Source organism: Ornithorhynchus anatinus, chromosome 8, assembly GCF_004115215.2.
Source record: "Ornithorhynchus anatinus isolate Pmale09 chromosome 8, mOrnAna1.pri.v4, whole genome shotgun sequence".
Taxonomy (NCBI): Eukaryota; Metazoa; Chordata; class Mammalia; order Monotremata; family Ornithorhynchidae; genus Ornithorhynchus; species Ornithorhynchus anatinus.
Window position 1 is genome coordinate 11,938,718 of NC_041735.1, and position 24,942 is coordinate 11,963,659.

A 24,942-nucleotide genomic window follows, 5' to 3' on the forward strand; every position below is an offset into this window, starting at 1 on the left:
TGGAAACTCTGGGCTCTGGAAAGCAAATTAGGCGTTTAGGACTTGGGCATTTTATCTGGATTGTACTTTTTCAAATTCAGTGTTAAAAGGAGGAAATTTAATTTTAAATAATGGCACAATCTTGTGGGATAGTAATCAGTCAATGGTATTTATTGAGCGCTTATTGTGTGCAGAACACCATATTAAGCACTCAGAGTAAGTATAACAGATTTGGTAGGCACATTCCCTGCTGACAACAAGCATACAGTCTAGAGGGGGAGACTGACATTAACATAATTAAATTACGGATTTGTACATGAGTGCTGTGCTGTCGGGCTGAATAGACTCCGTCTGGGTTAGTCTGGCCAGAGACATTTCTAAATCTTCGCAGACTGTAGTGAAAAGAGCTCAACACTGGGCCGTCAGAAGATTTGGCTCTAAATTCCGGGCTGACGCCTAGCTGCTATGTCGTCTTTCTTAGCTCGGCCAGTCACTTAACCTCTCCGTGCCTATGTCTTTGGAAAAAGCAGCATTACCTGCCTTTCTCTTACTCACAGATGATGATCTTATGCTCAGAAGCTATTCATTTCAGAGTATGAAATGAATCGAGCTGAATTAAGAAGAAATTATCCTAGAAAGATTGTATTTTAGAGTTTTTTAAATAGCCGTATATCACTGCCGGCTCCATAGGAAAACATAGAAGATGGAAAAGAACTTTGAATTTACTGCATGCTACTGTGTACACTTGAAACATTTTTCTGAACAGATTGCAAGCAGTTCTGTTTATGCATAAATAGTTACAGTTCAAACCCAAACAGGAAGTCTGTTACTTACCATCTTCAGTTGCATTTCCTACCTGCTCTTAATTTTCTCCCAGATTTTGAAGTCTTTTTCTTTTTATTGGTATTTAAGCGCTTACTATGCTGAGGATTCTACTGAGTACTGGAGGAGGTACAAGATCATCAGGTCGGACACAGTCTGACATAGGGCTCGCTGTTTAAGTAATTAATTAATGTTGGTATTTGTTAAGCGCTTACTATGTGCCAAGCACTGTTCTAAGCACTGGGGTAGATACGCGGTAACCAGGTTGTCCCAGGTAGGGTGCCCAGTCTTCATCCCCATTTTACAGATGAGGTAACTGAGGCTCAGAGAAGTTAAGCGACTTGCCTGGGGTCACAAAGCAGACAAGCGGCAGAGCCAGGATTACAACCCATGACCTCTGACTCCCCAAGCGCGGGCTCTTTCCACTAAGCCACGCTGCTTTAGTAGGAGGGAGAAAGGGTATTTAATCCCCATTTTACGGCTGAGAAAACTGTGGGACAACAAAGTTAAATGACTTGCCCAAGGTCACACAGCAGACAAATGGCTGAGTCATGGTGAAAAATTGTTCTGGTTTGACTCCATAAGTAGCATAGAGGGGGTCAAAAACATTAGAGTTTCGGGGAATGCTAGCAATCAACAAGTTATATTGGCCTGTCGGTCAAATAAATCAGTCCATCAGGGGTCAAATGGGAAATTAATAACAAAAGATTTTTCAAACAGATGAAAAACTGGAAATCCACTAAGGATGGCCACTTGACCATCAGGTGTTAAAAAAGTGCTTGGCACATTGTAAGCACTTAACAAATACCAACATTATCATTGTTATTGAGCACCCTAGTATTCTTTCTCCAACAGTAACAACAGAGTGTTTGGGGAAACAGAGTGAGAGTTGACCTTCTTAACATCCAGAACTCAAACTCATTTCTTAATCATCCCTTTAGTCTCAAATATCAGATGGGATTGAAGCACACTGCGATTTGGGCTTCTCGTATTAGTTGGTGATTGTGTATTTTGTGTTATTTCCTGTGGCTCACAATCTCTGTCACCTCTTAACTGTGTATGCGTTATCTTCATTGCAAAGAGATTTCATATCATTTAGATTCTTCTAGGCACGTAGCTTATTTTTAGATACAAAAATCCTGAACTAGCACTGCCAACTTTTGAATCTCACTGTATCTTTTGATCTCTCTTTTAGCTGCATATTGTTTCAAAAACTATTCTGCAGCTGGTAGGGTTTGAACAAGATTTAAATGGTAATGATTCTAGTTCCATTTTTGAAAGTACATAGGATGAGCAATAGTTTAGTAAATGTGGTCCTAAGAGATCTGGTTGCTAGGCTTTCTCTTAGGTAGCAATTTGTTTACATTGAAAAAAAAAAATAATTGTATTCTCCTGGGTGGTTTTTTTTACCTCAGCAAAATAATGAAAGACAAATTGGAATAAGTACAAGCTTGCCAAATAAGAAATGATGCCATCTTTTTTAGTTCTAGATCGCATATTTGGCTCTTCTTAATTTTTATTCTCCTAGTTTTATCATGAAAGTAAGAGCCGTCTGTGGCCTGAGACTTAAGTAGATTGTGTTAACATTTCCGATCATGAAATGCAGTATGGAAAGGAACAATATGACCATCCTGGCACTGACATAACCCTCTAGACTGTGAACCCCTCGCGGGCAGGAAATGTGTCTACCAACCCTGTTGTATTGTACTTTCCCAAGCGCTTAGTTCAGTGATCTATACTCATTAGGCACTCGATAAATACCCTTGATTGATTGGCACTTTGGTTTTTAGAAGAGAGTCAGGAAAGGGCCACTGGGTCCCTCTTGAATCTGAATCTCCGTCCCTCTCCCCCCACCCCCCAGTCCTTTTGTACTGCCTAATTAAAGAATCCATAAACAGCGTTTTAGCTTTGTAAGGTTGGAACTCCAAATTTTCTGAGTACATCACCTCACCTGCATACTCAACCTGCAAAACCCTAGTGCTACCGTTGTGCAGGGCTCTTCTAAATAAAACAGGGACCTGGGGAGACCAGAACGGTACCTCAGGCATCTGGAATTTAAAACAGGTGACATACCACTGATCAGATTTCATTAAGGAGGAGTCGTAAAGTGCAGTTTTTCAATGGAGATGGGGAAGCTACTCAGTCAAGGAGGAGTGATCTTGGGGGGTGAAGCCCTTAACCTCTTTCTCCCCAAATTTGGAAGTATAATATTGACTTGCTCTTATTTCCTGGGATTATACCGCCACCCCAAAAGGGAACTCTCAGAGCTCACTCTGTAGCCAACAGTGATGATTTTAAGGGATTGACACTGCTTTATAGCATTGAGCTTGCGCGACTGCATTTGAAGTTTTGAGATCTGAAAGCAGCACACCCTGAATTTTGCAAGGTCTTTACAAAGTGACTTGGGATAAGCACTTAGTAGAGTGCTGTGCACACAGTAAACAATAAATACAATTGATAGGAAGAGGCCAAACTAAAGAATGGATGCTTCTGAAGCCAATATAGTCTTCAACTTACTTTCTTTGGGCAAATTGAAGAATTCATTGCCTTTGGTGGACCTCCACTTTCCCTGAAGTTAGCTCTTGAATTTCCCTGAATTGTCTCTTGAGGGAATGTTAGGGTTTGTGTTAGTGTTAGGGTTGGGGTTTGCTGGGGTCCAAGATTTATAATAAATCTTCTGATAAGATAACCTAGTCATTTTGCAGTTCAATTTATGGCTTACATTGCTTTATTAGGAGCACATGTATGCTATCGTGCAAAATTTAAAATTATTTGATTTTTTTTAGTTCTACCTCCCCCTTGTTTGGAAAGTCTGTAGTTGTAGACCTAGAGTATGGGATGTTTGCTTTTTGTTTTTGGTAGGGGGGATGCAGATGATTAAGGAGCTGATTGCCTTTTTGGTTTTCATCCATACACAACACCTGGCAATAATAATTTAATTTTCTCCCTCGATGAAGATGAATCCTCTGTTCCTTGCACCACTGTATGTCTCATTGTTCCTCCAGAATTTGTTTGAGATCCAGTTCATATCTAAGTAACACTGTCCCTGCAATTTTTTGGTAAATAAAAATTTAAGATAATCGAAGTTTTAATTCCCAAGGTTTATTTTTCACTTGCTGCTTATTTCATAGTCATGGGCACCATATTGTAGAAAGAGATGACTGCCTTGTACTCAGGCCATATGGTTTCTCTCTTTATTCTTTTGATATTGGGAACTGGCAAGTCAGATGTTTATTTTCATATTAAAGTAGCTGTTCTCTTGAAATTGCCAATGTGCTTCTGAAGGGATCTCTGCTTGCTGAAGCACTTTAAGTCTGAACCTCCTCTCTAAGCACTCCATCACAAGTGGATATCTTGTGGGCTCAAACTTGTTGGCAAATAGATGAGGTGACTCAATGATCCACTGTAAATCCCCCAGTCCATACACACAAATATCTCGTACGTAATGGCCTGCAAAGACAGATGAAAAAGCAAATTAAACCTTTTAGTACACTCACTGGAATTTAAATGCCTAGGTAGGCAGAGCATTATACTAAAGTGCTTGGGCGCATGCAGTAAAAGTAAGTGATACAAAGTGCTCTGGTCCCTCCTCTCAAAATTATCTAAAATCACCGTTTGGAGCGCTCCTGGTCTGAAGAGATCATTTTATTTCCACGGGATGCTACCTGTCACTGATTTTTAGCATGTCCAAAATCCCACTCCAGATAAACAGAAAGGGTTGACGTGAAACTATTTCTGGTAACTCTAATAGATGTTTTAATATTATGCTTGAAAATGGCTAATTGAGTTTAACTGCTTTTGCACAGAAGGCATTACAGCCAGCAGGCATTCAGTAAATATCAGCATTAGTATCTCTACTACTGCCTTTGGCTGTTGTTTTGAGTTGAATTAAGTTTAAAAGCTGCCCTGGGGGAATATGCAGCATTCCTTGGGGCAGCCGATAGCACAGGGAGGCGGGGGAGAGAGAGTCTCTGATCAATATATTTGATTGGATTCCCTCACAGTTTTATAATCTAATAAAAAGAACACACAAAAAGATGGTATTTGAGCGTCTTACGGGAGGGTGTTGTCTTTGTGCTAAGTCAAATGTTTATTTTAATAGCATAACAGTTTCTAAATGCAGTTAAATACAATAGATTGATTTTTCGTACATAGCCAGTTCTGCCACAATACATGAGGGGAATTTTTGTCTATTCAGTCATATGTATCGAGCGCTTACTGTTCTAAGCGCTTGGGAGAGTATAGTGTAGCAAGCAGACACATTCCCTGCCCACAGCAAGCTTAGTCTATTGGTCTGGCAGTATGAGCCCATTTGGCTCACACTGCTTGCCAATTTGTGTAATATAAATAACTTATACATATAGGATCTAAACCACGTTATTTGTTATAGGGTCTATGGGAAATTTTCAACTTTGAATTTGAATTCCAGTTGAGAACATACAAATCGAAGCTTTCAGGTCCCTCCCTCCTACCTTACCTAGCTGATCTTCAGCAGCCCAGTCAGCACACTTCACTCCAGTAACGCCAGTCTACTTTCTGTACTTGCGATCGGGTCTAACCCACTGCCGACCCCTTGCCCAGGTGTCCCGTGAACCTTGGAACTCCCTTCCCCTTCATACCCGGGGACCACCATTCTCCCCCCACCATTCAGAGCCTTTCCGCCTAAACTCACATCTTCTCCAAGAGGTCCTCCCTGACTAAGCTTTCATTTCCCCTACCTGCCTTCCCTCTACATCACCTGTGAACTTGGTTATGTTCCCTTTCAAGTACGCTGGTACTCATCCCAGCCTCACGGCACTTATGAACGTATGCTTCCAAACTACCATTTCCCCTCCCTGTAATTTATTTTAATATCTTTTCCTCCCTGTAGAGCTCTTCGTGGGTAGGGATCCTACCAACTGATTTTTTTGTATTGTACTTTCCCAAGCATTTAGTTCAGTGCTCTACACACAGTAAGTGCTCAAATACCAATGATTGGTTTCAAATTCTGCTACCAAAACCAGTTAGTTAAGTCTTTTGAAATCTGTTTTTGACAGTCACACAACCGTATATAACACGAAAAGCCTCACTTTAAAAAATATCCAAACTGTTTATAATAAAGTTTTTGGTCAGAGGTGTACTTAGGCTCTTAAAATCTTTATTCCTTTGTCGGTATTTGGGTTTCGTTAAGTTTGCTCTGTCCTGTATCCATGTCTCGTCCTTCAATTTAGCTCAGTTAAGACATAGGAGGAAAGTTCAGTCACTTGGTCAATGATGTAGCTTCTAAATATTGTGTGATGTTTTCCAGGAAGCCCTAAAGTAACTTTTCAAACTATAAAAAGCCACAGTCTCAGCTACCCATCCTTGTGAATTGCTTGGCGGCTGCTTTCTATTTGGAGCTCACTGAGCATTTTCAGTCTGTCAGGTAAATAGGGTAGGGTTTTGGGGTTTTTTTGCTTTTTCCCCCTGCTCAAGAATACCTTCTGTGGCTGATCGTGCTGGGTTAAAGTTCATTTCATTAAAAAAAAAAAGGTTATAATAATGTTGGTATTTGTTAAGCGCTTACTATGTGCCGAGCACTGTTCTAAGCGCTGGGGTAGACATAGGGGAATCAGGTTGTCCCACGTGGGGCTCACAGTCTTAATCCCCATTTTACAGATGAGGGAACTGAGGCACAGAGAAGTTAAGTGACTTGCCCACAGTCACACAGCCGACAAGTGGCAGAGCCGGGATTCGAACTCATGAGCCCTGACTCCAAAGCCCATGCTCTTTCCACAGAGCCACGCTGCTTCCTTTAGTAACCAACTATTTTAGTACAGTAGTTTAGAAATAAAACCTTGCTGTTTCTCAGACTTAGAACTGGGAATGATTGAAGGAGTCAAAACCCAGCTCTGTAACTTTTTAATTGAACAATGTAGATTTAAATAGAAAGTCAGGAAGTTGACAGTTCACAGTTTCACAGCTAAGCTACTCTGCATTCTAGGTTATTCTATCGATCCTAAAATTGAAGGCTATAGGTTCATAAATGGAATTGCAAGTAGTCCTTTTGGGGCAGTTAATTTGTTACCTTTACAGCCATTGTGAACGACGCCTTCCTGATCTTTCCATTTAATAGCTCGAATATTTCCTTCCCACTCAGCATTTGGTGTTGCACCAGGAGCATCTAAGGAAACCAAAGAAAACAAATGCAGTAAAACACGGAAGGGAAAATCCTTTGCCTTTTTAATCGTGTATTCTTTCTTACATGTTTTCTAAATGAAACATTGGGATTTTAAAGCAATCCTTAGTGGGATATTTGTGACTATGAACCTGACAATGTTGATTTAATTTGTGCCGAAGCTTGGAAGCAGTGGTATCCATCTAGTCAAGTTCGCTTGATGGTTTTTGTGAAGCCTAATATAGCAGTGTTTGTTAGTAACCCATAAACATAACAGGGATTGGTTTGGGGGGGGGTGGAGCCGAGACTGTAAAATGCAGCTTTTCATTGGTATATAGCATCTCTTCTGGCCTATCTTTCCACTCCCTACATATAAGATTTAGGAGTTTCTTTTTGTCCATAGACTCTGTAGTGCTCAGAAGAGGACAAAGCCTTGAATCTTTTTTTTAAACATCTTGATAAAGCACTGTACAGTGTGAGGGTTTAGGGGGTCTTCAAAATACTGCCCTGATTAATGTTCTACCCTAATATTTGCTTAAAACCAGAATAACCTTGATGGGTAACCAGTCAATTTGAGTGTTATTCCCAACAACATTTTCCCAGCAGATTTTTGCTCGAACACTATCATAAATATCTTAATTCTTTTCTTCTTCAAAGTGCTTTAAAGATATTCAGTTGATTACCGAACAAAAGATTCCCTCCATTTTAGGAAAGAAAGAAAGATCAGCGCAAAGTGATGTTAAGATGTCCCCAAGGACAAAAAGCAAGTGATTATTCACTCGGAATACCACATGAATTCCTAGCTTTGTGCTCGTATCTCATTTCTGATTTAACGCTGAAGTCTAAGAACATTTTTATTTTAAAAGAACCACCAGCTAGTAACGAGGTTACAGTTGTCACACCCATTTTCAAATGTGCCAAAATAGCAGGTTTGAGGTCCAGTGCCTCAAAACAAGTTAATTATAGAATCTTATTTTTAATTTTCAGTCTGTCTTTCTAGCCTTGCTTAATGTAGTGAGGCTTTTTTCTTTTTTGGTTAAAGCTGAGGAACTATAGAGTAGTGTAAGACTGATTCTCTTTCCCTCTTCAAAACCTTACTTAAAAATCACCTCCTCCAAGAGGCCTTCCCAGACTGAGCTCCTCTTCCCCCTCTACTCCCTCTGCCATCCCCCCTTTACCTCTCCGCAGCTAAAGCCTCATTTTCCCCTTTTCCCTCTGCTCCTCCACCTCTCCCTTCCCATCCCCACAGCACTGTACCCGTCCGCTCAACTGTATATATCTTCGTTACCCTATTTATTTTGTTAATGAATTGTACATCGCCTTGATTCTATTTAGTTGCCATTGTTTTTACGAGATGTTCTTCCCCTTGACGCTGTTTAGTGCCATTGTTCTTGTCTGTCCGTCTCCCCCGATTAGACTGTAAGCCCGTCAAACGGCAGGGACTGTCTCTATCTGTTGCCGACTTGTTCATCCCAAGCGCTTAGTACAGTGCTCTGCACATAGTAAGCGCTCAATAAATACTATTGAATGAATGAATGAATGTAAACGAGAATAGATCACGTTGCTGTCGTTTACTATTTGGAAGAAAAAAATTGTAGTCTAAAAACTAGAACCCTTTAAACTACAAAAGAGGTAAAAAGAAGGTGGATGAAATGCAGACTCAATTCCCATTGTTATGCCATTGCCCTTGGAGAGACCCAGCTTCATAATCAGGAATTTCCTGGTTTGTTGGGCAGGGAATAGGTCAGCTGTGCTAATCTTTTGAACATGGCTCTCACTAAGATTCTTGACAGTGAAATGGGAGCTGTCCCTTTTGACTAGGCAGGGATCGTGTCTACCAAATCTGTTACACTGTACTTTCCCAAGCGCCTCAGTACAGTGATCTGAACACAGTATGTGTCCAAATTCCACTGATTTGATATTTTGTTGTGACAAATGTGCAGTGAGCCTTGACAACACATTTGAGGTGTCAGGAAAAGCCATCTAAATGGCCTTCCACGGAGGCAGTGGGAAGACATTTTAGGTCGACTTGGAAAAGGTCTTTAGAAAAAAGTCTTTACTATTCCTTCTGACTAGAACTATATCTCCTAAAATAAGCAGAGTGCAGTGTTAACCTTACCTCTTAGCCGGTTCAGAGTGACCCAGTAATGTTCATCTGGACTGTATGTGTCTTTTGACCACTCAAGCAAATCCTTTGCACGAGTATCCGTAAGTGTGAATTCCACAAACTTTTTAGTGAGAATATAGTAAGCACTCCCAAAATATAGAGTTAAATTATGAGGCGGTTCATCTTTGACTTTTTTAGTTGGATAAACATAGGCGGTTCCTTCGTGGACGTACTCTTTGTAACTAAGATGTGTCCTGTGTTTCATGTGAGCTGGTTGAATTATTCCAGGAGTCATATTTTTACCATTCCATTTGCTTTTGATGTATTGTATGATTTCTCTGTTTGTTTTGATGGGATAATCCTGGCCACAGAGATTAATCACGTAGTTCCACTGAATTTTGGAATGCACTAGATCAGACATGCAATTAATATCTGCCTGGAGTCTTGAAAATCCAGCATAGACCACGCTCTCCCTTTTGGATGCAATAAAAATATTTTCAAAACAGTTAACCAAAGTCTGCACGGCAGCTTTATAATCCTTGGGGGATTTTTCATCGATGTGTATGCAGTAAACATTTTGAGGCACATAAATAGCTCTGAGCAACTTCAAAAACATTGTTAACTCCTTATGAATGGTTATGATGTAGGCCAAGGAGAAGTTGCCTTCTTCTGCCGACAAGGGTCTTGTTATGAAATGTAGTCCTTGAAAAATCCTGGAACAGTTCCCCCGGGACTGTAAACAAGCAGGGATTTCAGATGGGTGAGTACTCTGTTGACAAAACTGTCCAATTTGAGGGGCAGCGCCTTTCCCCTCGAAGAGAGCCGAGCACAGTTCATCCGGATAAAAGCCACATTCGGCAGACTCTGGGTAAGGTTGGTCTTCATCCGCTTCTTTTGGAATTGTATTTCTAGTGTAAAGGAAAGTGAAAATGCAAATGCAAATTCCAATGCACACTAAAAATCCTGACTTGGTTGCATCCAGCTGGTTCATTTTTTCTTCTCCAGGAGCTTTCTTCTCACCATAATTCGGGTGACGTTTCCTTAAGGTTCCTAAAAGAATAAGAAAGGCAATTTAACATATAGTTGTAGGATTTGGTAGGGCAGATAATGCTGGTGAAAGAGGCAAGACCGGATAAAGTCAAAAAACCTCAGCGAAACATAGTTTCAGACCCCCTCCTCCACACCTTTCATCAATCTTTTTACTAGCGGTGATAGCAGATAGCAAAAGACCCATTTAAATTTCACTTTATTGGCCTTGCCCAGCGCTACTCAGAGATAAAGGTACAGATGAGCTGTGAAGTGACAAGGGAGAAACAAGGGGTATTTCCATCTGGAAAAACACCCACTGAGTTAGCCAGAATTCCATATGTGCTCAAAGATTGGGTCCCCCAGAATTCTGAAGTAAAGAGACTGGGGAATTTTGCTGTCACATGGCCTAGTGGGTAGAGCATGGGCATGGAAGTCAGAAAGACCTGGGTTCTAATCCCAGCTCTGCCACATGTCTGCTGTGTGACCTTGGGTAAGTCACCTCACTTCTCTGTGCCCCAGTTATCTCATCCATAAAATGGGGATTAAGGCTGTGAGCCCCATATTGGGACACAGACTGTGTTCAACCTGATTAGCTTGTACCTACCCCCAGCGCTCAGTACCGTGCCCGGCACATAGTAAGCGTTTAACAAATATTTTAAAAATCCGTGGAAATTGAAAGTTGGTAGGCTTTCAATCATTCTCCATCCAAGATATAAGTAGTGGCAGGGAAGTACTACCTTCTCTTCCCTTCCAGTTGCAAAATATTTGCCTTGTATTAAATCAGTCCGCCTTCTACACGGTTAAATGACATTACCCTTTTTTTAAGCTTCATACTTTTTTCTCTATATCTTTCTCGCTCCCCTCTCCTTTTCCGGATTTCTAAGTATAGCTACCCCTTCACCCAGCCACCCTCCCTTCCATTGTCCTCCCGACATTCTTCCCTCTCCCTACCATTGTGACCACCACCATTTCTCCCAAACCCAGTGACTTTCTGGGTGCTCCCACCTAACCAGGGCCTTTAAAGTTGAAACCAAAAAATGGCAGTCAGCCCAAAGATGTGGATTGGAAGACAGGTGCTACTAGGACCACATGATTACAGGAGGTGTCAGGCCCTAATTGGGAGAATCAGGAGAAGCCCATCTTCTAATCTAAAGTCACCTGCAAACTGCTGAAACCAGCCCTGTAACTATTCTAGGTAATATACCCCATCCCTGTAGACCGTGAGCTTGTTGTGGACAGGGTCCGTGTTTGATGTTATATTGTATTCTCCCAAGCACTTAGGATGGTGCTTTGCACACAGTAAGCGCTCGATAAATATGATTAATAATAATAATAGTAATCCCTATTCATTCAGTCCCAACTGTCTCCCCTCCTACAAGTTCCTACCTTTTTACCCTGGCTGCTTTCTTGGAGGTCTTCACTAAGTACAAACTATGTGCAAAGCACTGCAGTAAGCACTTGGAAGGATACATTAGATTTAGTAGGCATGCCCCTGTCGTCAAGGGAAGACAGTTACATTACGGATTGGAAGAAGTAACAGAATATATTAGATATATCCATAAATTGTACAGAGGTTGTGAGTATATGCATATTTAGGTGCCACCGAGGGCTGAAACAGCAGCTGGGGGATGTCTGGGAGGAGATGTAATTTCAGAAGATGGGGAGAGCTATGGTCTGTTGGATATGAAGGGGAAGGAGTTCTCAGTTAGGGGGAGATATATCAATCTTTATACCTATATCTATATATACACACCACCACTAGATATATATTTTTAAGTGGTATTTTTTAAGTGCTTGTTATGTGGCAGACACTGTACTAAGCACTGGGATCGGTGCAAGCAGATCAGGTTGAACACAGTCCCTGTCCCACATGAGCTCACAGTCTTAATCCCCATTTGGCAGATGAAGTAACTGAGTCACAGAGAAGAGAAGTGACTTCCCCAAGATCACACAGCAGACAAGTGGCGGAGCTAGGATTGGAACCCAAGTCCTTCTGACTCCCAGGCCCGTGTTATACCCGCTAAGCCATGGTGGGGGTGGCTGGAGTTAGGGGTGGGGGAGAGAGTGTGTGAGTGTGTGTATGTGTCGAGAGCGAAACATATAATAATTGTGGAGGTTGTTAAATGATTATTAGGCACCATGATCTGGGGTAGGTACAAGATAATCAGGTCTGTGATAGTCCTTGGCCCACCTGGGAATCCCAGCCTAAGTTGTAAGGAGAATGGGGTTCAAATTTTCATTTTACGGCTGAGGAACCTGAAGCACAGAGAAATGACTTGCCCAGAGGTCACAAAGCAGGGAAGTGACAGAGTCAGGATTAGAACCAAGGCCTTCTGACTCCCAGGCCCATGCTCTGTCCAGTAGATCAGACTGTAAGCCCATCAAAGGGCAGGGACTGTCTCTATCTGTTACCGATTTGTACATTCCAAGCGCTTAGTACAGTGCAGAGCACATAGTAAGCACTCAATAAATACTATTGGATGAATTGATCACACTGCCCCTCTCTGGAGTGGGAGAAGGCGCAGTCCGTAGGTTAGCATGGAAGGAACATAGAATAATAATTATAGTAATTATAGTACTTAAGCAATTACTATGTGCCAAGCACTGTTTTGAGCACTAATGTAGACACAAATCAATTAGGTTGGACACAGTCCTTGTCCCACATGGGGCTTATTCCCATTTTACAGATGAGGGAACTGAGGCGGCCCAGAGAAGCCAAGTGACTTGCCCGAGGTCACACAGCAGACACCTGGAAGAGCCGGCATTAAAACCCAGGTCCTTCTGACTCCCAGACCTGTGCTAGGCCACGCTGTAGTAGAGTGGATCAATAGGAAGGTTGGAGTTGAGTGTATGTTTTGAAACCAAAGGTGAGGAGTTTTTGCTTGATGCCTAGGTAAATGGACCTCCATTGGAGGTTTTTGAGGAGTGGGCAGTCGTGAGCAGAATGACCTTTGGACAAATGGTCTGGGCAATAGAGGGAAATATGGATTGGAGAGGTAAGAGACCGGAAGCAAGGGAAATCAATGAGGTTTCTTATCCGGTAGTCACACTGAGATGTGACAACTGCCTGGACCAGTATAGTGTGGCTATTCAGATGGAGAGAGAAAGAGAGAGAGAGGCAGATCCTGGAAATGTTCCAGAGGAAGAACTAACAGGATTTGACTACAGTCGGAATGTAGGGGTTAAAAAAGAAATGAGTCAAGGATAATGCCAAGAAGGCATTAATAATAATAATGGCATTTGTTAAGCATTTACTATGTGCAAAGCACTGTTCTAAGCACTGGGGGGGGGAATACAAGGTGATCGAGTTGTCCCCCATGGGGCTCACAGTTTTAATCCCCATTTTACAGATGAGGTAACTGAGGCACAGAGAAGTCAAGTGACTTGCCCAGAGTCACACAGCTGACAGGTGGCAGAGCTGGGATTAGAACCCTAAGCTCGTGCTCTTTCCACTGAGCCAAGCTGCTTCTCTAATATCTGGGTGCAGGAAGAGATCAGGGCTAATGAGGCAGCCCAAGCCCCTCTTTCCTCTCCCCCTTTTTCCTTTTCTTTTCTCCCTTTCTACTCCCCTTCTCTTTTATTTCTTTTTCCCCTCCCGCTCCCCTTTTTTTTCTTTCCCGCTTCCGTTAATGCCCTTTACCCTTCCCTCATCTTCTATTCTCCTGCCACAAAGTGCTTGTATGTTGATGCTAGGTAATCTTTTGATGCTCTGAAGTTCACAAATTGGATCCTTTATCAGGAAGCAGCCCCACCCCCTTTCATTGTTGCACAGTGATGATTTCAAATGGTTGTGAAACATGGCCAGAAAAGATGTATTTTGGGCAAAATTAAGGAAGTAAAAATTTCTTGATTATGGCATTCAGTTTCTAAAATACAATTCTAAAGCTGAAAGTGCTTTTTTCAGTGATTTAGCAACTAGAACATTATGTGGAAGTGTGCTTATATTTTGACTGCCAGTTTTAAGGAATAAGTTTATATGTGATAAAAAAAATTCAAGCACTGCATTTAATTTGCATTTTTATGCTATTTCATTTAGCTTACTGGGCACTGACTGTGTGCACAGCACTGTATGAAATGCTTAAGAAAGTATGGTACATCAGTTATTTGACCCTAATATAATGATCTAATGAAAGAGAGACGAGTCCAGTTTGATTCCTGGGGTGTGGGCTTGAGAGATGGGTGGATGGGGATGGGCCAATTATGATTTGAGGGGACCATGTTGAGACTGATCCTTGGTTATTTATGTCTGAATCTATGCAGTGATACTACTATAAAATGGTGAATATTACTTATTTGACTATTTCACGACTTGAGTTAAACTGTTCATTTACAGTCAAAACAGTTTGTCCCTTTCCACATTTGATAGGAAAATGGAAAAATTGTTCACCTACTCTTAACTTACATTAGGCGAAAGGTCATGCGAATATCCAGGTGTCCAGATGTGTGGAATTCTTCTAATATTCCCGGATGATGATTCTTTATTTTTCAAACACTAGCTTAAGCAGAGGGTTCTGAGAAAAAACAATAGTGCCGACAGTTGGTGTTATTTTATAGCTTTGCAGATTTTTTTAACTGGTCAAGAATACTTTGCAGCTCAGGGTAGTAATGATAATGATGATTATGGTATTTGTTAAGTATTTACTATGTGCCAAGCACTGTTCTAAGCACTGGGGTAAATACAGGGTAATCAGGTTGTCCCACGTGGGGCTCACAGTCTTACGCTCCATTTTATAGATGGGGTAGCTGAGACACAGAGAAGTTTAGTGGCTTGCCCGAGGTAACACAGCAGACAAGTGGCAGAGCCGGGACTAGAACCCGTCTCTTTGAACTCCAAAGCCGGTGTTCTTTCCACTAAGCCACGCTAGTACTAGCTTTCTTCACATAAAGTCATATAAATCTTAATTGAAAAAATAAAGTATTTTATTGTATTATATTGTAGTGTATTCAAGTAAAATATTACAGAAGTGCTCTAGGTGTTTTGATTACTTGGAAACCTGAAAGGCTGTTTCATTCAGTAGTATTTATTGAGTGCTTACTACATGCAGAGCACTGGACTAAGCGCTTGGAATGTACAGTTTGGCAACAGATCCCTACCCAATGATGGGCTCACAGACTATGCAACAGTTCACTAAGATAATACCCCAAGACCCTGCAGGGATTTGGTGCTTTTCGTGCAGAAGCACCTAATGGTATTCAGTGCTTACTTTGTGACAACTACTGTGCAAATCCTAGGGTAGATACAGAAAAATGAGATTGGACCAGACCCTGTCCCACACGAGGCTCAGTTAGAGAAGAGGACAGGGATTTTATTCCATTGGACAGACAAGGAATCTGAAGCAGAGGGATGTTAAGTGATTGATTTGCCTAAGGTCACAAAGCAGAAAAGTGTTAGAGCTGGAACTAGGACACAACTCTCCTGATTCCCAGGCCATACTGCCTCATGCCCAGGGTATATATGAAACAGACATTTTTTGTTTCTCTAGTGACGAATGAAAAGATTTCTGTTTCCTCTTTTACGTTATTTATGGTTAAACTGGAGCAATAGAAAACCACTAATTAAGAAAATAACCATCAGATTTTGCTCCTTCCATCCTCTGCATCTCAGTTTCCCATAAAATGTCCGTCCTGCTCTTTCCTGACTTAAAACTGTCCCGAACCAGTGAACGTTAAAAGATGCAGGCTATAGTAAGCCTATGTTGATATGCCACAAACAGGCATTAATTGGTGTGCCTTAGGCAGGTTTGTTGTTTGGTTGGGTTTTTTTGTTTTTTATAGGATTTGTTAAGCGCTTACTACCTGCCACATACTGTCCTAAGCACTGGGATAGGTACAGGCTAATCAGGTTGGACACAGTCCTTATCCTACATGGGGCTCACAGTCTTAATCCCCATTTTACAGATGAGGGAACAGGCCCAGTGAAGTGACTTGTCCAAGGTCACCCAGCAGACAAGTGGTAAAGCGGAATTAGAACCCAGGTCCCTGGCCCGTGCTCTATCCATTAGGCCATGCTGCCTCTCTTGGAAGACACGTGAATGGCTTGTGTTGGCAAACTTCAAGGGGCTCTTTATTTTTCCTTGTTTAGTTGAAATTTTCAACATTATTAAATAAGTGTTTAAATAAAGCTTTAAATATTAAAGCTTATATCACAGGGTTGGAACTCAGAAAGCCTAAAGGCTATTGCATTAAGAAAGTAGCCACAATATTTTTCCCAGCAAGATTTAGATCGGCTAATTCTGGCAGCACTGTGTGCTGCCAGCAGAATGACACAGCCAAAAATAGATGAGCATAATGGACATTATGTACCCGGTAGCACAACTACTGAGGGAAATCGAAGAAGACTGAGCTGCTGGAACCATACTGCCTTCCTTGTTATTTAATACTGTGTTTTTATGCATCAATTCTTTAGGAATGACCAAAAATATTCTTTGGTTGTGAAACATATGTGGTATTTGTTACAGTAGGTGAAGACTCTAACAAGAACAGTGTAGAGTAATAGGTCTAGTTTTACAAAGAGAAATGTCTTGCAAAATCCCAGCGTAGGATAAAATAGTTACATGTACTCATTTGAAAAAGAGCCTTAGACCGTCTGGGAAATAAACTTTGAACGGAGTAAACTTCATCTGAAAGATGGCCTCTAGAAGGAATGTGCAAATTTGCATTTCCAAATCCCATCACTAACTAGATTTTTTTTCCCCCTTTCAAGAAAATGTTTCAAACAGGTTATCAGATGCCTTCTAAGATATATAAAAACTGCACTTACAAAAACAAAATAGAGACTAATACGTGTGTGTTTTTAACGTCAACTGCCTCAGCGTCTTTTAACATAAACCTGTTGTTTAAAAGCTGCTAATAAAAATAATTTTCTCCTTAATATAAGGGGACAGGAAATTGTTTTCTTTAGAAAGGTAAATAAATCCAAGATGATCTCATTGACATAAAGGCTGTCTGTCAACTTGGGGACCATGGAAGATGACATGTAGCTTCCTTTTAAGTAATTTTTTGTTAAAACGTAGACCGGACTCTTGCATATGCTGTTGTACAAGTTGTCATTCATAAAAGTATTTTTAAGTGGCCAAGCACTATTTTTTAGTGGAAAATAAAGTTAGTGACATTCATTGTAGAAACAGACCGGACTCCGTTATTTAGTGGTTTCGTGAAGAAATGCGGCTATTTTCACAATCATCCCTTTGTCTTTGAGGCAGTTCCTGCTAAGAGTACCATTCGAGTATTTTTTGATTTCCCTAAAATCCATCATCTAACCTGCTGTTTTTCAAAAAGCCAACGTAAGTTAAAAGAAGAAAACCTGTATATTAGCATTTAAGCAGGGGGTAGGGAATCAAGTCCAGTCAACCCTTTGTTGAAATTTAGAATTGAGAGGGACATGCCCATGTTCATAACCCCCTTGGGATAAAATAGAATAAGATTCTAGAGAACTGTTCTATTGTCCTGGTTCCCCATCACTTCATCCATCCATCTATCCATGAACCAGTTATTTAAGAAGAGGCTGCCGAGAAGTGGGATACCCAGAGCTGTTCTCTAGGGTTACCGGACTTACCTGCTGCCTTCCCGGGGCAGGTCTCGGGGGGGGTTCACAGTGCTCTCCTGGCCCCGGCCCCTGCCCAGGCCACCTCTGCGAGCTGCGGGGAGACCGTCGCGGAGCCAGACCCCAGCCCTGTGCAAAGGATCGCCAGCCCAGGCCTATGCTGCGCTCCTGAACTGTCCCCCCGCCCATTCCCCTCCACCCCAATCCATACCCATCCCCTGCCCAGCCTGCGCCACCTGCTTAGGCGGTAAGGGCACCAGCAGAAACAGTGAAATCCCAGTACCTCCCGTGGCACCCCATGTGCTTCTCTCTTGGGCAGACGGTGCCACTTGGAGAAGGCACCTCCCATTTTTCAAAGGGCATGGTTCCCTGGGGTTTATCTGCTTCTGCCATATAGCTCTACTTTATTCTCTCCCTATTTAATTCAAACTTAAGTCATTCTGTTTTGCATTTACCAACTTGCCAGTTGACATATTGGGGTGTTTTGCTGTACAGTGAGGTATTAACACCAAATGTTCACGAGTCCCTCTCTTTTTTCTCATATTGCTATTTAAACTCAATGAGATAATCCGGTAACTCCTTCTTAGTAAAGGCTGAGGAGACGGGCGGACACATTTATTAAATTGAGATTGATACCTATCCTCATCATTTGAGGGAGTGCTCATCGAGTGCGTGGATGTGACCCAGATGGACCGAGAAGGTTTTTCTGTTATGAAGGGGATTTAAAATAGTTTTTTTTTTTAATTGGGGGATTTAAAAAGCTGAAAGTCACCATGTTTGAACCACATTTCTCCCCCTTACAGCTATTCAGCTGCCTTTATCTTTCACTTTTCAAAAATCTAGCTCTTGTTTTAAGGATTGTTTTCCTTGGGTATTAGTCTTGATTTGCATCGAAAAAATAAATTTATGCCTTGTTGCTACTTCGTACATCAAGTTAAGGAAGAAATAACCTTGGAACCTTCTGCGTTTTGTAAAACTATCTCCTGCATTTTCACACCTGTATTTAATCATTACCTGTACTCTGTTTTGAAATCTGCCTGTATTTCAGTTTCAAGCCCTCCTGCATCAATAAAGTAAATGCTGTTCAATTTTTAATGAAGCCACATTTCAGGTTTTAAAAGCCTTTAACAGACGTATACTGGCTTTGTTGTAAAATATACATTATTTTATCTTCCCGTCTCTAAAATGTGTCCTCTTCCCTTTCGGTTGTATTCTGATTTCTCAGTTTCAGTCTGAATTAAAGTGAATTGATCTGCTGTAAAATATGCTTTAATGTTTTTTTTTGCTGCATGACATTTAAAAAAGGAACAGGTTAGCACTATTAAGAGGGTGTAAATCACAAGTTAATGCAATATATTTGTTGCCGGTTTGTACTCTCCAAGCGCTCAGTACAGTGCTCTGCACACAGTAAGGCCTCGATAAATACGATTGAATGAATGAATATACAATTGTATCATCTCAAATTTTGATTAAGAATTTTGATTAATGTTCTGCTGATAAATGGCGGAACATTCTCTTAAAACAATGAGTTAAAGGCTGCTTCACAGCTGATGATCTTTGCTCTAAAAATTAAATAATTGTACTATAATATTTTTGTGTTTAAGTTTAATTTGCTCATTTGCAATCTAAATAAACATACCTTGTATAGGCGAGCCTAGGGAATCGGTTATTTTCAATAGTTTAAAATAGAAGGAAGAAAAGTCCCATATGTAATCCATTGTCCTTCAGGCAACACTCCGACGTAGTGCTTCATTCCAGCTCTTTCATGGACCCAGTAACGTGAAATTAGTTAAATATTAAACATATGCCTTTCTCTGTTAGTTGGGTTAGTCCGGCTTTGCTTAGTTGCCCATTGAAGCTTTTGTCTTCTTGTAAAGCCTTTAAAATTTAAGAACCGATGCCCTCTAAAATGCAATATCGAGAGCTGCGGCTCCTCTGGATATTGCTTTGTGTCATTGTTCTGACAAGCCTTTTAAGGCAGCAAAGCCAGTCTTTGTAAATGAGATCTGTGGAGACTCCAAGGCTGTTGATTATAAGTTGTCTTGCTGCTGCTTTAACCTCTTGGTTGCTAGCAGACCTCAGTGAATAATAGGAAAATTCCCCATGCATTTCAACTTGTTTGGATCCTAGCAGTTTCCTTATATAAGACTAGTAGAAGGTATCATTTGAAATGTTTTGAAGACCAAAAATGATATATGTAATGCTTAAGGATAGCCTCTAAAAACGAATTGCCATTTGTCTCTTTATTGATGTGGTCAGTTTAGCATAAGTTGGAGTGTCTGAAAATGCACTTAATTTGAAGTTCAGGTTTTTAAATTTTCACTTGTTGAGGTATTGCCAGAAATGAAGGTCATAGTCATTCATTCAGTAGTATTTATTGAGTGCTTACTATGTGCAGAGCACTGTACTAAGCCCTTGGAATGTACAATTCGGCAACAGAATTGTACCGGTCATAGTTATAGTGTTTCAGAGATGTGTGCTATAAAAGTGGAAAATGCATTTCTCATTGCTGTTCACCTTCCTGGCACCTTCAGTTTTGAATCTCTGTAGTGAAAATATTACATATTTTTAATAGCAATAAGCTTTTGTATTTAAACAGCCTTCTTTGCTTGACCACTTATAGAGCAGCTGGCCTAAACCTAGATCTTTCTCAGGTCCCCTCCCACATCATCAGTGGTATTTACTGGACACTTAGTATGCACAGAACACCGTTCTGTGTGGCAAACATACTTTACCCATGGCAGTACTACTGAGTGTGAAGAGTTAAGATTTATAAGTAAAGATTGTGTTTATTTGTAGTGTTTACATTGTTGATAGATAATAATCACCACCCATGGGTGGGTAATTTACATGGTTGTCCCTGCTTTTCTACCTAAAGCTTAGCCCTATGTTTTTCTCCCCACATAGAAATACCTGTAACATTATTGTTAAAACTTGTTTTATTACTGTTGTTGTTTAATCCTAGCAGAGATCAACTTATTCAAGAAAAAAATCTTTTCATATGTGGTGAGCTACCCCTGTGCAATTAAGTTTGATTTTCATGGGCTTTGCCAAATGAAAATTCAGGTGCATTGGTTTATGAAGAGTGGAGGATAGGTTAACCTAGTCGAAGCTGAATTAACTACTCCAAAATATACCTAGACAGTAAACTCACTGTGGGCAGGGAATGTGTCTGTCAACTCTGTTACATTGTATTCTCCCATGTGCTTAGTACAGTGCTATGCATACAGTAAACACTCACTAAATATTATTAATTGCTATGTGACTAGTGATCATTAATTGTAATGAAAACAGTGCACCTTGTCGGCTTGAAGCCCTCATCAATTCATATAGTTTGGGCCTGAATCATTTCTCAGTATCGTGCATTTTTATTTCTTGCCTATAGAACGGTTGGAATACCGTTCTATTGCGGACATCATGTTCACCTGAAGATCTCAAAAGTCAGGCATTTGATTGTGTAAGGATTCTGGTTGAGACTGCTGATGCGTGGGCCTCACTGCCTTATCACTAGATAATTTTGCTTGTAGAATTTCGTCTTCAATTCGGTCTCTTATTCTCTACACAGTAACGGAAGCCAGTGAATGTGCGTATGTAAGATTTTAACTAGCCAACCACCTTCTCATATGATGAAAAAGATTCCCCCTTGAATTGCTACCCAACTTGCTGGTGCAGTATGGACTTTCATTTTTGGAAAGGCACTGAGATTCTGTAAAAGAAGAGAATTGGGAAATACCTAAACTATTTAATTCAGATCCCTTCTTTTCCCCTATTCCAGGTAATAATCATTCTTTCTGGTTTAAGACCAGATTGGCCAAATTTTATATAAGCCAGCCCCTTCCGGTGAAAGCTATAAAGTTCCATTGCTTTTTCTGACCCTCCTCCCAAAACGAAAAGGAATGAACATTTTAAGTAAATGTTTAAATGAACATTTCAAGTAATAGTTGGTGTTTTTATCTCTTCCCCAGTGAAGTTCTGCAGTTTTTTTAATACTAACATTATGCTGGGGAATGTACAAACATATTTTAATAGATCACAAGTTAAAATTAAACTGACAGGTTCCTAAACTAGTTTTATTTTTTGTAAAAAAAAAAAAAAACTTTAAAAGGTTTGAAACCAGTATGTGGAAGCTCTCTGGAAAGAACTAGAAGGCTTACTATTTGCAACCCATCAGTGGTATTTATTGAGTACTTATTGTGGTGCAGAGCACTGCACTAAGCTTTTGGGAGAGTTCAGTACAATAGCGCTAATTGACATTATCCCTGTCTCCAAGGAGCTTACAGTCTATGCAACATATGAATACTAATATTTCTTGCAGAACTTCTTTTCCACAGGTATTCATCTTTCCGTCGCCATAATTCTTTGACAACCTGTGATCGGTTGACATAACCTTGGCTCAACCCCAACCCATTGGTATAGCAGTCCAAAGCCCGTATTTAAATACTTCCTCTCTTTGTGGTGTGGCTGCCCCAGGTGAAACTTGGTTTGCTGTGCCTTCCTCTGGAGAAAAACTACATCACTAAGACTAATTATTCTACCGAAGTGAAAAATTCAAAGCTGGGATTAAACTGGGGCCAGGGCTGAAAACAATGTCCAACACATTCTTGCCCGTTAACCACATAAATGGAAAACGGGGTTCCAGTTAAAGAGCTTAGAGCTAAAATTCATTGCTATAAAAATGAATCCATCCCATAAAATGTTTTGTGTTGAGTAATGATTTGTAGAGAAGTGAAAAACCGGGGAAAAGTGGCGAGGAAGTAGCATATTTAGAAGGAACTGACAGGACACATGGATGTTGTTGGAGCTTCAGTACCAGCACAAAATACCGTTACAGCTTTAAGGATCATTTTCTTTCTCTACCGGATTTTAGAATAGTTGTGGCATTTTTTTAATCAAGAGGAATCTGGTACCTTAAAATACCTCATGTGTCTTCCTGAATCATGTAGCTTCAGTTTTAATCGAAATTAGAACTAAACTCTGGAAAGAAACAGTTGCCTAAGGATATAGGAATTCAAATCTAACCGATAGGGTTGCTCTGTGACACCATAGCAAGGAGCAAATAAAGACATGTTGTTCAGACTGAAGACCAAATTTTACAAATACCACTTAGAATCTTGTAATAGTAGTTAGTAGTAAAAGAAACACTCACTAGCAGGCAACCCTCAGATCTCCCGCAGCAGAATCACAGCAGATCTCATTGCCGGATTTGTTTTCCTCTTCTCTCCATGTCGTCGCTTTCGGTAGACCTGATCCAGCTTGAATCACATGAACAGAATCGCTTGGCAGGTTTTGTTGCCCTTTTGTCCCTCGAGAATTTCATACTCATTTACTGTGACCTGTGGGTCTCTTGTCTACAAGACTGTAAAGAAGCGAGCGAAGCAAAAGGATCAGCTGAGCAGATTGCCAGCGCACGTCTGTTTTTCATGGAGTGAGCTTTTGGAATGAGCCCTGGCAGCGGTTACATGATGCTGCTTCCTGTAACGAGCTGAGAGCTCATTCTCTCGGGATCTTAAGCATTGGCAGATAAGATTCCTCCAGCTTAACTAAACCTTGCCGGAATCCAGTGCCATGTTAGTGCATTTTAGAAAGTGGACTTTTAGGTATGAAACTAAACAAATGTTTTAAGATCAGCAAGGCAAATCTAGACACTTCATATGTCATATTTCAGCTAAACATTTGAGCACTTCTTTTCAGTGACGCTGACAACCTGTGTTATGTTCTTTTTCTTTCCATTTCTATATAAAAATCTCTACCCTTGACAGAGCCATGTTGAAACATGCTACTGAGGTGGAGTCTGGTGTTCTTCAGTAGCTTACCCCCTGCTGAAAATATCTCTCTTAATCTCTCTTGCCTGCTCTTTGGTCATTTAGGAGTTTAATTTTGTCTCTTTTTAGCATACCCAGGTCTATTAGAGAACATGTTAGCTGAGGAAGCAAGCCTTAATCATTTAAAAAGAAATCAATTTCTCCTTTTTCCTGTTTCCTAGTCAGGCTGCTAAATTCAGTATTCAATTAAAGTAATTTGTTTCTGGTTTTATGGGTTTGTTTGGGTTTTTTTAATATTTGCTTTTGGCAACCTCGCAGTTACTGCTTGAAAGTACATGAGCGGCAACCTCTTGGAAACAAAAATCTCTTTATCTATCAAATTAGGGCCACATCTTATGCACCCTGGGAGATATTGGCATTGTTAATACAGCGTTCTGTTGACCCCAGAAGTTCAGGAAGTCAGTGGGGGACACAAGGGAGAGAGATCTGTGTGTCTTCCATTTGGATGAACACGATCACATCTTCTGGTGGAGACCTAGTTTGATATGGAAGGTCTTTCTGGCAGTAGAAGAGCTAGTCTCTCAGCACATCACATGGGCCAGAATCGTCAAGCCAGTGGAGATGCACAGAGAGTTCCTGCCAATCCCGGCAGCTCCCTTCCTCTTTCAGAACTGTGGGGTGGTTGAAGCCGTTTGTTCATAGAGGGCCCCATTTGAAACGAAGGAAAAAGAGGAAACAGCATGGCCTAGTGGATCGAACATGGGCCTGGGATTCACGAAGACCTAGTTTCTCATCCTGGCTCCCCTTTTGTCTGCCGTGTGCCCTTGAGCAAGTCAGTTCGCTTCTCTGTGCCTCAGTTCCCTCAGCTGTAAAATGGGGGTTAAGACTGTGAGCCCCATGCGAGGCGAGGACTCTATCCAACCTGATCAGCTTGTATCTACCCCAGCGCTTAGTGTAGTGCCTGGCTCATAGTAAGTGCTTAATAAATTCCATTTTCTGAAAAAGGGGGGACGACCAAGCTTTAGTGGACTGTTATATTTTTCTCCACTCCTGTTTGCTTATAAACTGTTGAATTGAGCATTTTATTTTGTAGCTCTTGATTTTTTGCTACAACTAGCTTCTTCTTTTTCTCCTTGTCTCTCTTCCCTTTAAATTGTGAGCCCCCTTTCTGTAAGGATACACATGCTAATTGCCATGTATTCTCCCCAGCACATAGTAGTGCTTGGCACAGTGTAAGCGCTTGATGAATGGTACTGTTGATTGATCGCCAAAACGAATTTCTGATACGCTGGCTTACCTTTAACGATCAGCGAGCTGGATGGCGGTGATGATGTTGACGTCGTTTCCGGTCAGGAATGATGGATGAGCCTCTGTCCCGAGACCGTGCAGAGGAGTTGATTATGGTGATAGTGGTTTGCTTGGTTCCACTGGGCCTTCTCCTTTGCCAGCCCCATTGCAAATGGGGCGAATAGTACAAGTGAATAGGCGGGCAGGGTTGTTGTTTTTGACAGGGGGCCAGCAGTGATAAGGGATGCTGTGCAAGATCAGTTTACAACCAAACTGA

At 41.0% G+C, this 24,942-nt stretch overlaps 2 protein-coding genes across 9 annotated transcripts in view; one reads left to right on the forward strand and one right to left on the reverse strand.

The window, feature by feature from the left end:
* RTF2 (replication termination factor 2) overlaps positions 1 to 24,942 on the forward strand; it is a 54,470-nt gene that overhangs the window by 17,116 nt on the left and 12,412 nt on the right. The window lies entirely within an intron of this gene.
* On the reverse strand, positions 3,884 to 23,046 carry LOC103171054 (beta-1,3-galactosyl-O-glycosyl-glycoprotein beta-1,6-N-acetylglucosaminyltransferase 7). 5 transcript variants are annotated; one of them, XM_007671408.3, is made up of 5 exons: positions 22,763 to 23,046; positions 14,476 to 14,584; positions 9,057 to 10,094; positions 6,848 to 6,943; positions 3,884 to 4,251 (listed from the first exon to the last, which is right to left on the reverse strand). In XM_007671408.3, exons 3-5 carry the CDS (start codon positions 10,033 to 10,035, stop codon positions 4,025 to 4,027), a joined length of 1,302 nt encoding a protein of 433 aa, XP_007669598.1. In that variant the 5' UTR covers positions 10,036 to 10,094; positions 14,476 to 14,584; positions 22,763 to 23,046; the 3' UTR covers positions 3,884 to 4,024. The 5 variants fall into 5 exon arrangements, with proteins under 5 accessions (XP_007669598.1, XP_007669600.1, XP_007669599.1 ...); XM_007671410.4 differs by lacking the exon at positions 22,763 to 23,046 and adding an exon at positions 19,256 to 19,551; XM_007671409.4 differs by lacking the exon at positions 22,763 to 23,046 and adding an exon at positions 17,629 to 17,763.

Coding starts and splice junctions, on each gene's coding strand:
- LOC103171054 (XM_007671412.3), bottom strand. CDS start 10,035: ATGAACCAGCTGGATGCAACCAAGTCAGGATTTTTAGTGTGCATTGGA. Junction 6,944..9,056: donor CACTCTGAACCGGCTAAGAG/GTAAGGTTAACA, acceptor TGGTTTCCTTAG/ATGCTCCTGGTGCAACACCA. Junction 4,252..6,847: donor CGTTCACAATGGCTGTAAAG/GTAACAAATTAA, acceptor CTGTCTTTGCAG/GCCATTACGTACGAGATATT.